The sequence below is a fragment of the Oryctolagus cuniculus genome, chromosome 9 (genome assembly GCF_051225735.1).
Source record: "Oryctolagus cuniculus isolate XC-2025 breed Fujian yellow rabbit chromosome 9, ASM5122573v1, whole genome shotgun sequence".
Lineage (NCBI taxonomy): Eukaryota > Metazoa > Chordata > Mammalia > Lagomorpha > Leporidae > Oryctolagus > Oryctolagus cuniculus.
This window is the reverse complement of record NC_142875.1, coordinates 95,874,847-95,889,232: the sequence shown is the minus strand read 5'-3', so window position 1 is coordinate 95,889,232 and position 14,386 is coordinate 95,874,847. Positions and strand designations below refer to the sequence as shown.

At 46.2% G+C, this 14,386-nt stretch overlaps 1 protein-coding gene across 14 annotated transcripts in view; it reads right to left on the bottom strand.

The window, feature by feature from the left end:
- Positions 1–14,386, bottom strand: part of ATP8A2 (ATPase phospholipid transporting 8A2) — a 726,614-nt gene that overhangs the window by 469,993 nt on the left and 242,235 nt on the right. For 13 of the 14 annotated variants that reach the window (XM_089304392.1, XM_089304401.1, XM_089304402.1 and 10 more), the window contains 7 exons: positions 12,871–12,976; positions 12,148–12,230; positions 8,509–8,558; positions 5,937–6,006; positions 3,986–4,070; positions 2,508–2,647; positions 110–248 (listed from right to left, as the gene is read on the bottom strand). In XM_089304392.1, the coding sequence (XP_089160518.1) occupies positions 110–248; positions 2,508–2,647; positions 3,986–4,070; positions 5,937–6,006; positions 8,509–8,558; positions 12,148–12,230; positions 12,871–12,976 (673 nt within the window). Of the gene's footprint in view, positions 1–109; positions 249–2,507; positions 2,648–3,985; positions 4,071–5,936; positions 6,007–8,508; positions 8,559–12,147; positions 12,231–12,870; positions 12,977–13,195; positions 13,332–14,386 lie in introns of those variants that run through there. The other variant, XM_089304403.1, reaches the window with a different exon arrangement.

The following is a 14,386-nucleotide window of genomic DNA, read 5'->3' as shown; positions in this document are numbered from 1 at the left end:
AAAAATCACCATCTGTCAATGTATTTGAGAAACTCAGACATATCCACAAGACACTTCAAAAACACTTTACAAAAACCAGCATCAGCAAATAATTTTTAAAATTAATTACCAATGTTAATTGCAGTTTCTTGTTTGTCTCCTGTCAACACCCATATTTTAATTTCTGCCTTCAGCAGAGTTGCTATGGTTTCTGGCACCCCGGCCTGCAGGCGGTCTTCTATGGCTGTGGCTCCGAGTAACAGTAAATTCTAGATTGAAAAGCATCTTCAGTTAATGATGGGTTCATTCTGAAGAACAGCATTAACAACAGAACGCTGACAAAAGAAAGGCAATGCCAGTGTCCTGAAACAGTTATCTTACTTATTGTCTCCACAGGAACCCTGGGTCTGCAGATGACCAAGACATCTTAGCATGGGGCCTTTCTAAATGACCCGTGGGGTTCAGACCACTCCACCCACAGGGGCAGCCCAGCACCCATCATTGGTGTCATGGCACATGGGCTTGTTAGCATGGAACACACAGGCAGCAGAGCCTATGACACAATTTCCAGAGAACAGTAATCCCATGAGGCCACCCCTCTTGCTCAGCTAATGAGTCAAGCACTGTGCTATATTTAACACTGAGAACTGGTTCAGGAGGAAGGGACTTGTGAGTCTAGGAATTTAACGACCGGAGAAGAAAACACCCAAGCACCTTAACACTGAGGAGCTGCAGAGGGCTGCCCCTGGTCGTCCACTTCAAGACCCAGGATGGGTCAGCTCACGCTGAGAATGGGTGTGCATGTGTAGCTGCCCTGCACTCTGCCTGCTGGTCTGGGAGATTCCGGAGCCTCTGCACATGTGCCTCTTACCATGTAGTCCCCAGATGATGGGAAAACTCGGCTACCTCCTGAGCATCCACCCAAACCACACGGGCGTGCTACCTATTTAGTCACTCTTTCAAAATTATTCTGGAAGAAATTTTGTGTATTTCCAGTGTTTGGTGTAACCTTGTCTTCATGTTTGGGTGATAAAGTGTAGTCCACAGCACCCTGTGTATATAGCAAACCATATCATATATTGATGTGCAAATAAACTATAATCCAATCTAAAGATACTCTTGTAACCAAGCAACTGCATCTCAGCCTATCATAGGCACTGAACTTCCAGCCAATTAAAGGGCTAAGAGCTGCCAAAACAGTACCACATAAAGGAGACTCTGACAGCAGCCAATCAGCTTGTGTCTGCAGTCACTTCCTGTACCCTGGCTGTAAACAGAACCTGCACATGTGGTGAAGTGGGGCATTAAGAACCATCTTCCCTCAGGACTGCTGCTCTGTTCGAGACCCTTTCCTAGCTCAAGTAAATTTTGTTAAAAGTAACCTGACTCGGGGTCTTTTTCTCCTTAAATACCAATAAAGCAAGGATTAATGAAGGCTTAAATTCAGTTCTGCTCCTATTTAAATTCCACTGAAATGACTGAAGATAAAACTCAAATGAAAACTGAGAATAAAAAAGCAAAGGGGAATTAAAAAAAAAACAATAAAGGACTGGAAAAACTGAACAGGTGATGGTTTCAAAGTTATAGAAACTGAAAAATGGATGGCCAGTATTCGCTCACATGAAACAGAAAAATAGCTGAAACCCAGCGCCCAGATTTGGAGAAATCTAGTAACTAGAAAGCTTCTCAAAGCCATGGGTACACTCAAAGGGTAACAACAACAAATGAAAATGAAAGTCCACAACAGTAAGTAGCTATGATGGAGCTTAAATATCATTAGAATAAGTAAGTATGAAAATTCTTAGTGTGCATGATGTCTAACCAGCCTACAGCATTCTGGGTGCACATGTAACACAACATGGTACAAGAACCTCATGAAGCTTAATCTTAGGCAATCCCAGAAAGCCACTGGTGCTGTTCTGACGTGATATTTCTTCTGATATTATTAATGTTAGCTGAGAGTGAGTAGATCTTCCAGATAATCCATGAAAACTAAGTTCTTAAAGCAAAGAAAGAAATGATTTTAAACTAACGGTTCATTAAGATACAAAGAAGCAGGCCGGCGCCGCGGCTCACTAGGCTAATCCTCCGCCTAGCGGCGCCGGCACACCGGGTTCTAGTCCCGGTCGGGGCGCCAGATTCTGTCCTGGTTGCCCCTCTTCCAGGCCAGCCCTCTGCTGTGGCCAGGGAGTGCAGTGGAGGATGGCCCAAGTGCTTGGGCCCTGCACCCCATGGGAGACCAGGAAAAGCACCTGGTTCCTGGTTCCTGGCTCCTGCCATCGGATCAGCGCGGTGCGCCGGCCGCAGAGCGCCGGCCGTGGCGGCCATTGGAGGGTGAACCAACAGCAAAGGAAGACCTTTCTCTCTGTCTCTCTCTCTCACTGTCCACTCTGCCTGTCAAAAAAAAAAAAAAAATACAAAGAAGCAGAGCATGACTCTATAGTGAATGATCTCCTGATCAAAGACTGCATTCAGAAGGTGGTTAAGTCCTCCGGGGAGCATGTAGAAGCCACATCCTGTGTGATTACCTTCTCAATGATCTCGTAACACTCTTCCAGCCGCTGGGCTCTGTCCTTCAGTATGGTACTGGCTTCCTGATAGACCTTCAGCCATTCTTCATAATCATTCTCAGAGAGATCAGCGTAAGCCACACATAGGGTCCGCAAGCCTGCAAAACAGCCACTAGTGAATGGGGACAAGCAGAGTGCTGACACCACCACCCCCGGGGGGGACATCCCGTGCTTCCCTTTTATATACGCATGCTCAAAAAATTAAAAGAAACCATCTGATTTTCGGGTCACCCGAACTTCAGCATTCACACATCTACACAGGGACATCTAAAAACAATTCTACTGAATTCTAATAGAAAAAATCTGTTCCGTGAATCCGAGCATAAACACGAACTCCTAAGAGTGAATTCAGCACAGCAGAGAGGCAGAGGTGCTGTGCAGGATCCATGGGCACAGGTGCAGCAAGCAGGAGTCAACAAATAGAACAGGCAGGAAATACGTTTCTAGAAAGCAGTAAAGAGCCGAGTGTGCTAGCACCTGAAAGACCCAGGCTTTGAAGCAGCCGTGCTCATGCATGTGTGTGTGTGTGTGTGTGTGTGTGTCAGTACACTTGCATATGTGTTCATGTGTAGCCCTAGGAATGTCCTATGGCAAGAAAGCAGCAGTCAGCATTTAAATGTGGGTTCAGCTATGATCACATTTTCTGGGGGCAATGTCTGACATCAGTGGTATGCAAAGCCTTGGTTGCTCACAATGGGCTCACTGAATTATTTCCAAAGTCATAGACAAGCCAGTGTCATAAAGACAACAAGTGAGGGGTCGGTGCCGTGGCTCACTAGGTTAATCCTCCGCCTGCGGCGCTGGCATCCCATATGGGCACCAGGTTCTAGTCCCGGTTGCTCCTCTTCCAGTCCAGCTCTCTGCTGTGGCCCAGGAAGGCAGTGGAGGATGGCCCAGGTGCTTGGGCCCCTGCACCCGCATGGGAGACCAGGAGGAAGCACCTGGCTCCTGGCTTCGGATCGGCGCAGCACTGGCTGTAGCGGGCCATTTAGGGGGTGAACCAATGGAAGGAAGACTTTTCTCTCTGTCTGTCTCTCTCATTGTCTAACTCTATCTGTCAAATAAAAATTAAAAATAAAAAAAGACAACAAGTGAGGGACAGGGATTTAACCACATACTTTTTCTGAGAAAGCGAGTCCTCATGCTGTGAGTTACTCTGCCTTCCCTCTGTACTATCAGTAATGAGTCAGCACAGTCGCATACAAGTCACTGAGTTCAGACTTTGCCATGCACCTCATCACTGCCACAGGCACAGAATGTGGGAACGGGAGGGGGCTCGGGTAGGTACCTGAAGAATGTATTCCTACGAAACAAGCCATGTACGGCACAAAAAGGTCACGCCTATTCAGACCAGGACTCCTTATCCAAGCACCAGCCAAACACACTTGCAAGTTCAATTTCAATAGTCACAAGAAACATTTCCAAACTTCACTTACCTTCTGTGGCAAAATATTCCAGATGGCATAATGTTTCCTCCATGTATTTTGAGTCTTTTGAGAGTCTCTCAAAAATTACATTATCCTATAAAATAGGAAAACACTGTGACTGGTAATTCCTTAAGCAAATCTTCCAGAGGGATTGCTAATAATCAGGGCTTTGTTTGGTTAGTGTTTATCAAATGCGCATGAGAATACTTGAGTGGGCAAGTAGGAATAGAGTTCTTGGCTGGGTTCAGGCAGAAGCTTTGGAAAACAAATTGGGTACAAATGTGTCCAACAAAACCAACGCCTGGTATGTACTGTAAAACCCAAACAAAAACATGGTGGGGAGCCAGAGGAATAATCAGGGACTCTCAAGTCCCGATGATAACATCCAACCGAACTTGGAAAGCTCACACTCAAAATTTACAAGAGGCCTGTGTGCAAGTGGGAAAGGTAAAATGCATATCCTAACTAACTCAAGTACAACCCCGCCTGCTGATAGTGCAGTGGCTCTGAAGCAGAGGGTGCATGCGATGCTGAAGCCAGTTCTGCCAAGAGGCACACGGGTGAACGCAGCTCACTACCTGGTGGTGATCGCCATGTCTGACAAGCAGGACTGGGGGACTAGATGAAGCCTCCTCTTAGTTGATAACCAATCAGCTAGAAGGGGACTTCATAGAATCCATGGGAAAATGGAATTAAACACTAAATTTCAGCATAAGAAAACCTGGAAGTCCATGCATAGAATTTTCATAATGTGCATTTTTCCAAGAAGTTTTTGGAGACTTCTCATATACTATAAATCGCATTATTTCAGGACATTAGATTTTTTTTTAATGAAATCTAGTCTGGTTTAAGGGAGGTCATGTTTGAAGAGGATTAAATTCCATGAAAATAAAATATACTTTGCAGCATTTTCAGATTTACAGTGCTGTGCAGTCAGCCTTTCTCTCTCCAGCACCTCACATTGACCCTTTTTCATTCACTGTGGTACCCAGTGCACAATGGCAAATAAACAAATAGAAAGTTAAAAAAGAATACCATGTGAGTATATAACCCAGATGACCTCAATTTAAGCTGTTGTTTCTAAAAACACACAATTCTTTCATGGGTCCTGAAATAATTCTGTTAGAATTCCCATGCATTACTCATTATTAAAATCCCTAGTCAGAGTATACTCAAGTGAAACCACTCGTCTCTTCTGACAATTTGGTAAAGCTAAGATTTTCAACAAATCACTGATCCCCATGTAGGTTCATGTATTTGAAATGGTCTCATACAACAAGCTTAAATAATTCTGTCCCTCAATACACAGGACCATGAATTAACAGGATTTAGCTTTACAAGTACAACCCATAACCAGTAACACCTTTCCTTCAAGATAATACTTTTAGATTTGGTTACCAGGAGGAGAAGACGGAACAGAAAGGACACCAAGCAGAAGAGGCCACCCATGAACATGACCAAGGGACCTGCACCCTAGTTCTCTGTGACACGTAAAGAAACACACTAGAGAACCAATAGATGACGCTTCAGAAAGTTCAGGGAAAATATGTTAGAAAAGCCCATGCATGGATAGATCCCAAAGGTTTTTGCACCAAAACAGTTACCTTTTTCCACAAATGTCTGAAGTTCCCTCACAGATCAGAGTACAGGAAGATTATCACAAGCTTACACAAATCATCTTCCCAAAGTCACAACACAGCAAGGGAAACGTAGAGTCAGAAACCATACTCCCAGGATTTCCGCAGCACACGGATCTGCTGTTTCTGAAACCACCCCTTGGCGACAAGCAAGCTTTCCACCAACCAGCTTTGCCACACAGTCTTGAACCCCCAGTATCTTGAGAGAACCTTACAGTGGACCCGCAAGAGCCTTCCACACTTGGACAAACGGTCAGAGGCTGCTACAGAACAAAGCAGCCCCAAGAACTCTCTGTAGCACTGGGCACTTTTCCGATACTCACAGCCCCTTTACAGTAGAGCCGAAGTTGTCCTGAAGGAGTTCGAACGATCACCGACATTCTTTTCCTGTCACTGCATGGGTTAAAAAAAAAATGTTGTCACTGTTTTTCCAGGGCTCACGTCTCATGACCGGAACACTAACCAAAACAAAAGGTGAAAGTCTTCAGAATGGCAAAGCTCCATTTTCCTTAGCTTTTCCCTCGAACACACAAAATCACAAATCCACTCTTCTAATTTCTATCAAACACACATCAACCTATTTCTTTCCCTGCCATAAAAATGCACTAGCACAGCTATTTGCAGTAGGAGGGACAGAATTTGAGCACTGCCATAGTACATCTAATTGACTCTGACAATACTCTCCAAATTCATCTCCATTTTATAGCTCAAAATATTAACCTGATTGCTAACAGCCCAGTAATTAGCCAAGTAGATTCAGAATCGCCTAAACGCCTCCTCATTGTGTGTAGTCTTCCTCTCTGCTCTCCTCACTGCAACACCTCCCTACTCACAGCTCACCTTCAACTGATGAGTTTCAATGACTCCCCAGTACCCATACATTCCTCTTCCTCTTTGCTCTGCACCCCTCTCTGCAGCCTCCCCTTGTACAACCCTCTCAGGCACGCAGGGCTTCAAGCACACAAGAATCTCCCTGCCCTCCTCTTCCTAAAGGCTGATCCACGCCTGTTGTTTCTGAAACCACCCCTTGGCGACAAGCAAGCTTTCCACCAACCAGCTTTGCCACGCAGTCTTGAATCCCCAGCATCTTGAGTGAACCTTACAGTGGGCCTGCAACACCCTTTTTTTTTTTTTTTTTGACAGGCAGAGTGGACAGTGAGAGAGAGAGAGACAGAGAGAAAGGTCTTCCTTTGCTGTTGGTTCACCCTCCAATGGCCACCATGGCTGGCTCACTGCGGCCGGCACACCACGCTGATCCAAAGCCAGGAGCCAGGTGCTTATCCTGGTCTCCCATGGGGTGCAGGGCCCAAGCACTTGGGCCATCCTCCACTGCACTCCCTGGCCACAGCAGAGAGCTGGCCTGGAAGAGGGGCAACCGGGACAGAATCCAGCGCCCCGACCAGGACTAGAACCAGGTGTGCTGGCGCCGCAGGCGGAGGATTAGCCTACTGAGCTGCGGCGCCAGCTGCAAGAGCCTTTCACACATGGACAAACGGTCAGGCAAGAGATCATCCCCACTCTTACAGGGGACATTATCTATTTAGCGTCCTGGCCCGCAGTATTCTCTCTGACCTGGTTTTCCACTCTCTCTCAGCTGTCCAGCGGCTGGCTCTTCTTAGAAAAGTTAACCTGTGTTTCAGTTTCTCAATGGTTTCTCAATGTGTAAAGAAGGATTACCGCCAATGGCTTCAAAGGAGTATTTTTAACATTATGTGGTATCAGGAGAAAGGTGAGTCAATTGAAAAGAAATAGAACCAAAATTGTAACCACAAATTATCTGTCTACTCTTCTTCTCTTGTAACTTAAAAATAAATCCTTATGTCTTCACCCATTGTCACCTGTTTTTATGTAATTCTTTTCTCTCCCTTGTATGTCCATTAACTGCTGATCTTAGTTAATTCAACCCCAAAGCAGTTTCTAAGGGGGCATAAAAAAGGTTCAGAAATATGTCCAAAGCGTCCCTGTCCAAGACCCACAGGAACACTGTCTCCTACCCTGTAAGTGCTACTGTCCCCAACAATCCCCCATCTCTCCCACCTAAGACTTAATCCCAGGGGCATCCAACCCAACAAAATCAAGTTTGCAGTCCTCACACACCAGACTAGGGCTGGAAACTATTTCCTACAAAAGGATACAAATCTGACTTTCATCAAACAGCTTATAAGGCAGACAGAGCAAACAATTTGTGAATCATTTCACAAAAGTCATTGAAAATCCACTTTCAACAACAAGAAAGAATACTTTTGTATTCTTGCTCCAGTATTGATAGTTTAACATTATAAAGAGGGAAGGAAATAAAACATTAAAATGTTTCCTTGTAATACACTCTGAATGGTACTGATATGGGGGAACAAAGAATCCAGCAAACATTCCGGGTCTTACATTAAAAAAACTGCACAGGGTAAGAATGAGTCCAAATAAGTCCAAAACAACTGCCCGGCGTAGCCCAGGCCTCTGGTGGGACAAACTGAGGGACTCTGACATCATCTGTCGGTTTCTGACAGCTCCAGGGGAGTGTCGGATGGTGCAAGAGGCGTGACCTCACAGGACTTGGAAAACGCCAATGAAAACAGTGCCCTCATCACATACTCCAAACTACGCAGACACACATCTGCAGCTGCTGACGCAAGAACACCAGGCTCTGCAGAGCTTAAGAAAGAGGAGGACATGGACGTATAACATTTCTTTTGGAAACAAAAAAAAAAGAAAACCAACCTACTTCACCATCTCTAATGAAAGCCACAAATTCCAAGAAGAGGGTCTGTGCAGATCTATTTCCCGTGTTTAATACTGAAGGACTGACTGTATCTAATCATACCACACACTCATGCACTCTGATGAAGCTGTTAAATATACTGAAGTATTTTGTTTCAAGGGTAGAAAAGAGAAACATACCTAGAAAATTCCAGAACATTAAGGATTCCAAATGTCTGCTCTTGTCCCATCTAAAGGGAAAAAAAAAAAAAAAGGTTCTCACCTGAGGTCCAAAGTATGAAAATCTCAAAGCAACTGTGTCAGGATCATCAACATGTACATCACACACACACACACCGTGCTTTTCATATGCTTTCAACATGGACTGTTCTGCCCAATTTGGTAGGGTCAGAGCTCCCTCTTCTGGTAGAAGTGTCTCATTTTCCTTCAGGTACCTGGTGTCCTAGCAGTTGGTACAGACGCAAGCTATACAAGTCCATCAGAAACCCTGGAGCCATCTGTGCTTCTGAGTTCAGAATATGACATTTCAGAACAGTACATGCACAGATTACACATCATTATGTCCCCAGCACAGTCCAGTCTAACACACTGTGTTGCAACGTTTCCATTTTGTGCAGCAAAATATGGGAATCTCACACTGTGAATGTCATTTGCTGCCAAATGACTATTCCCCCAAACACAAGAAAAGACTTTAGGGACTCCACGGCCTTTGGATTTGCAGATATGGGATGATTATGAATCTCTACTGGTTTTAGGACAGGCAATCAAATGTCCTTTTTATCTGGGTTCTTTCAAATTATAAGGTCAATGTTCACCATGTTTTTTTAATATCAAAAATTCCAGATTGTGTGCTTGCCTTTTCTAATGTTTTAATCTAATCTGCAGGGGCCAGCACTGTGGGGCAGCAGGTTAACGCCCTAGCCTGAAGCGCCGGCATCTGATATGGGCTCCAGTTCGAGACCCAGCTGCTCCACTTCCAATCCAGCTCTCTGCTATGGCCTGGGAAAGCAGTACAAGATGGCCTAAGTCTTTGGGCCCCTGCACCCGCGTGGGAAACCTGGAGGAAGCTCCTGGCTCCTGGCTTCGGTTCAGCACAGCTCCAGCCATTGCAGCCAATTGGGGAGTGAACCAGTGGATGGAAGACCGACCTCTCTCTCTCTCTCTTTCTCTCTCTCTCTCTGCCTCTCCTCTCCCTGTGTAACTCTGACTTTCAAATAAATAAATAAATCTTTTTTAAAAATCTAATCTGTACTCTATTTCCCCAATATATCACAGTGTAGAAAACTGGTGCAGCAGGTTAAAGGCCTGGCCTGAAACACCGGCATCCCATATGGGCACCAGTTCTAGTCCCGGCTGCTCCTCTTCCAATCCAGCTCTCTGCTATGGCCTGGGAAAGCAGTAGAAGATGGCCCAAGTCCTTGGGCCCCTGCACCCACGTGGGAGACCCGGAAGAAGCTCATGGTTTCAGTTACGGCTATCTGAGGAGTGAACCAGCGGATGAAAGACCTCTCTCTGTGTCTCTACCTCTCACTGTAACTCTTTCAAATAAATAAAATAAATCTTTAAAAAGAAAACACAGTTTTCAGAGCCCAACAGATAGGAGTTTGGGTCCAGTTTCCGAATGACAAGACCTTAGGTTTCAGAAAAGTAATTAAACCTAATCAAATTACCGAGTTCCTGAGTGAATAATTATCATCTTCCCACCCACAACTTGCCACTGCCCTCTTTGCCTCCTAAAACCCAACTAATGATCCACCTGCCTGGGCCTGCCTCAGTCTGAACTCAACAGCTCTTCCTCCTGTGTCCCAGCAACCTGTTCAGGAAGGCCCTCACTGGTAAGGCCCCCACTGGTGAGGCCCCTACTGGTGAGGCCCCTAGCACCACTGCCCTACCTGCCAGGTGCCACCTCCCCTCAGCACTGCTGCTACACGAGCCACTTCCACTGGTGACTGGTGCACTCAGCTGTCAGAGGAGCAGCAAGGACACTCCACGTAAACACCTGGTGGCCAATTTGAGAATCTGTGGTTTGATGATAGATATCCCAGTATTACTGGTTGAAGAGGAATGTTAAAATGATGATTACTTACAAGTGCTAACTACAGTGTGATCTTCCCTTACTCCCTGAAACATGACTGCTGGCCTCTGACACTGTGAGGACAACACCAAATGGCTTGCTAACTCCAAGCATTGACCTGGCATCGTGAGCAGTGCAGAAGTGGCTGTTCTCTCCTGCCACCAGCCAGTGCCAGCCACTCCACACCCTGCTCCCTGAACCCGAGCCTTGGGTGTCACTGCAGAGGAATGGAACACAGCAGCACCGAGCACTGGAAATCCCACCGCTAAGGTTAAAAGTTTCCTCCAACTGAAGGAAAAGATGACCTCGTTTTTCTGAAGCTCCTGTGAAGGAAATTTCTAGACTCAATCAGCACTTTGTTCAGCTTGTCATGACTGCACGTTTCCCTAAGCTAAATTTCCTCTGTTGGCTGGAGTAAAGCAAAAAAAAAAAAAAAAAAAAAAATCAAAACAACAACAACAACAAAAAAACAGGATCTTATCTCTGTACTCTAGAAGAAAAGAAACTGAAAATGTCAAGAAATGGGCATTTTTGTATAAGGTATGGTATTTTACAGGTTTTGCACATAAGGAAAAGTAAAAGCTGACAGGAATACTATCAAGTTATTACAGTCTTTGTAAGTGAACTTCAAATGTATTAAAGCATGCTAGGGATTCAAGGACCCATAAAGCCTTCCCCAAGTTAAGGACTGGGGAAAGGCAGGGATCATGGGAGGCAGTGACCACCTTCAGGCGCATATCAATTCAGACAGTAAAATGCAGTTGCAGTCTTCTACATGGTAGTGACTGACTGCACAACAGCAGTGTCTTGCCAGTCCTAACAACCACTTCCCCCTGTTCCTCAACTCAGGAATCCCTGTGTTTAGGCTGAGCATCCCTAATCTATAATGTCCCTAAATCCAAAACTTTTTGAGCACCAAGCTGATGCCACAAGTGGAATTCTATGCCTGACTTCATATGACAAGTTGCAGTCACAACACAGGTGCACTAAAAATAGTATATAAAATGACCTTCAGTCTATGTATATAGAAGGTACATGTGAAACAGATGAATTGCATGTTTAGATTTTGGTCTCATCCTGAAGATACCTCATTATGTAGATGCAAGTATTTCAACATCCACAAAAATCCAAGACCTGAGACACTTCTAGTCCCAGGCACCGCAAGTGAGAGGTGTTCAACCTATGTAAGTATTTCCCTATCACTAAATTTACCCTTCTGGCCAGTGGGAAAGAAACTCAAAGAAGCATCAGAAAACATGTAACCCCTTGACTTCAGGGTGAGGAGGGTGACTCTAAGACAGAAAGAAGAGAGCTGAAGCTGTAACTCCTCTCTCTCCCAGCTAACAAGACTGAAGTCCAGCAGGCCGTGAGGGCTCCCTGTGCAAGAAGGGGCAGCTGCAGAGGCCACAGAGCGATGCAGACCTTCCCCTCAGAGATGAGAGGGCTATGAGGCTGCTTTCCCAACTTCCATAGAGCAAAGAGAAGGCCTACAAAGCTCTTTGCTACCAAGGATTTGCCATCAGCATACGGAAGGCCTGTGGGAAAGCCACTGGCAGAGGGAACCACCACTACCATGCTAAAGGGCAGGTGTGAGCTAAGAGGATCCTTCTTACATGGGCCTTCCAATGGATCTGTTTTTCCACAAAAAGAAAAACTGAAGCTCGGCGACCACGCTGGCAGCCGTGGTGGTTCACACACGTGCTGGTTCACACACGTGACCGGGGTGCAGGGGGCGCGTCCCTTACCGCCTCGATGATGACGGAGTAGGGCGTCCTGGCCGTGAAGACGAAGCCCAGCTTTCTGGCTCCCTTCACCAGCGCAGCTTCATCTGTCAACAAGGAGGCGGGGAAACGCTGACTCAGCCACTGCACTGCGAGAGGCCTGGCATCACGACACAGGAGTGGGGTACACACGTGGGGTACACAGCACTCGCTCTTTCTATCTCCAAGGGCCTGAGACGAGCGTGTCTCCTGGGCCGGAGGACCCAGGGCTCAAGGTGACTCACCGGGACAGCAACAATTCACACTCCCACTGCTCTCACTTAGGATCAACTTCTCTCTGATTAACCTTTCTAATGTCCCCAGGGGCAAGGCCAGGTCTTAGTCACAGGACTGGGGGCTTCACAGCACCAGGGAGTGAGTAGATAGAGACCCTGCTCCCAGACACAGTCGCCCAGCAGTTGGAAAATCCAGGAGGCATGAGAGTGAGCAGACACCAATGCTGGGAGCTCTGGATAGCACCGTAGCTTCTGCAGGCATTGCAATGCTACCTGAGAAGTCAGAGGGGCCCAACACCTGCTGCCTATGGCTTTAGCATCTGTCGCTGCAACCTGCAAATGGTGTGAAGCCAGAGGAAGAGACAGGGGCTCCCACAAGGCAGCCCGCACCACCCCTTCTCCCACCCATATCTGCAGACACCGGAGTCTCCAAGGAAGGGGCCAGCAGTGTACACCTGGCGAGAGCCCTCACCTGGGGAAGAGGCCTGGTAGATGATGTTATCGCCATCCTTCTCGGGGACCACAGTGTGGCACACCGCCAGCAGGGTGAGGAACTCTTGAATGCAAGGGGCTGTGGGCTGCAAACAGGAGACCGAGTTAGCCTTTCAGTTACAATCCTGTGACTGCACCAGCACTAAAGTGCCTGCAATCAGTTACTTCTAATCCACTGATGGGCTCCTCTTGCCGTTCCAACAGTTGGACTCCACCTGACCCCCACCTATCCCACCTCTTTGGTTTTTCTTCAGTTCCTCAAACAAGGCACATCCTTCCCAGTGCCCCCCCACCGCAACCCTGACCTGCTCACAGCAGGTCCTCTGCCTCCTCACTCATGCCCTGGTCTTCAGGGCCACAGCTGCTTCACCCGAGAAGCCCATCATCCAGCTTCTCTTGGAATGTGGCTCCTGCACACTGGTCCATGCAGTCAGGGAACACCCAGGAAGAGGCCTTGCTTCCCAAACTCTCAAGGGCTTCCTCCCCACTCTAGATCCAGGTGGGTGAGCTCACGGGTCCTGGCTCATGGGTGCACCCCCATCCCAGCAAAGAGAAGGTGCTGCCCCCATCATTAACCAGACAGTCCCATGCGGGCCTAGTCTTTCTGGCTACAGTATGGTGTTTATTCCATACCATGTCTGATCTTTAACTTTATAATCTCTGCATATGTGTGAAGCAGTGGGTATCCCTCACCCCCTACTATTAAAAACCAGCAAAAACCCAAGTTGCCCTAAATATGTTTTAATCAATTTCTCCCATCTCCCCTGAAAAAAAATTCCATAATTTTAATTGAGATCAGACCACATTTACAGTTAGTGGGGAAATGACCCCTCAATACTATTTTCCCATCTAAGAGTATAACATCTCACCATTCACTAAAGGCTTCTAAACACAGGACCTGGCATCCACCTTACTAAGTTTTGTATTTGCTTAAAAATACTTGAGTGACTTATGCATGCGAAACATTGTGTTCAACAAAATTTGTGGGAGTCCATGGCTCTGGACCAGGATCCTGCATACAACACTGACAGAACAAACCAAAGCAGAGTTGAGTAACTGAGCTCTGATTGAGCACAGGATGTGCTGTGGCCAACTAACGACTCAAGCTGTAACCAATCAACTAGTTCAGCTGTAGTTGATTGGCTGTCGATTAACGAACATGTAGCCAGTTAGTCTTTAATGTGTCCTGCCTACACTTCTCTGGAAAGGATGGCCAGCTCTGTTGTTAGCTGGAGTTCTTAGACCCTGCTCTGGTTTGGGGGCTGCCTGATTCTCAAATGGTTTTCTTGCTTTGCTTGGTTTGTTTGCTTTTTCTCGGACAGCCTACTAAGTTTAATTGCTCAGATAAATTTTCCTTTTTTAAAAAATGTATTTTTAAATTTATTTTTATTTTTAGAAAGGAAGATTGAAGGGGGAGAGAGAGAGAATCTGCCAAGAATCTAACCACTTCACCAAATTCCTGCCCCTAAAGAATTTTTTAATAACCATATGAGGCA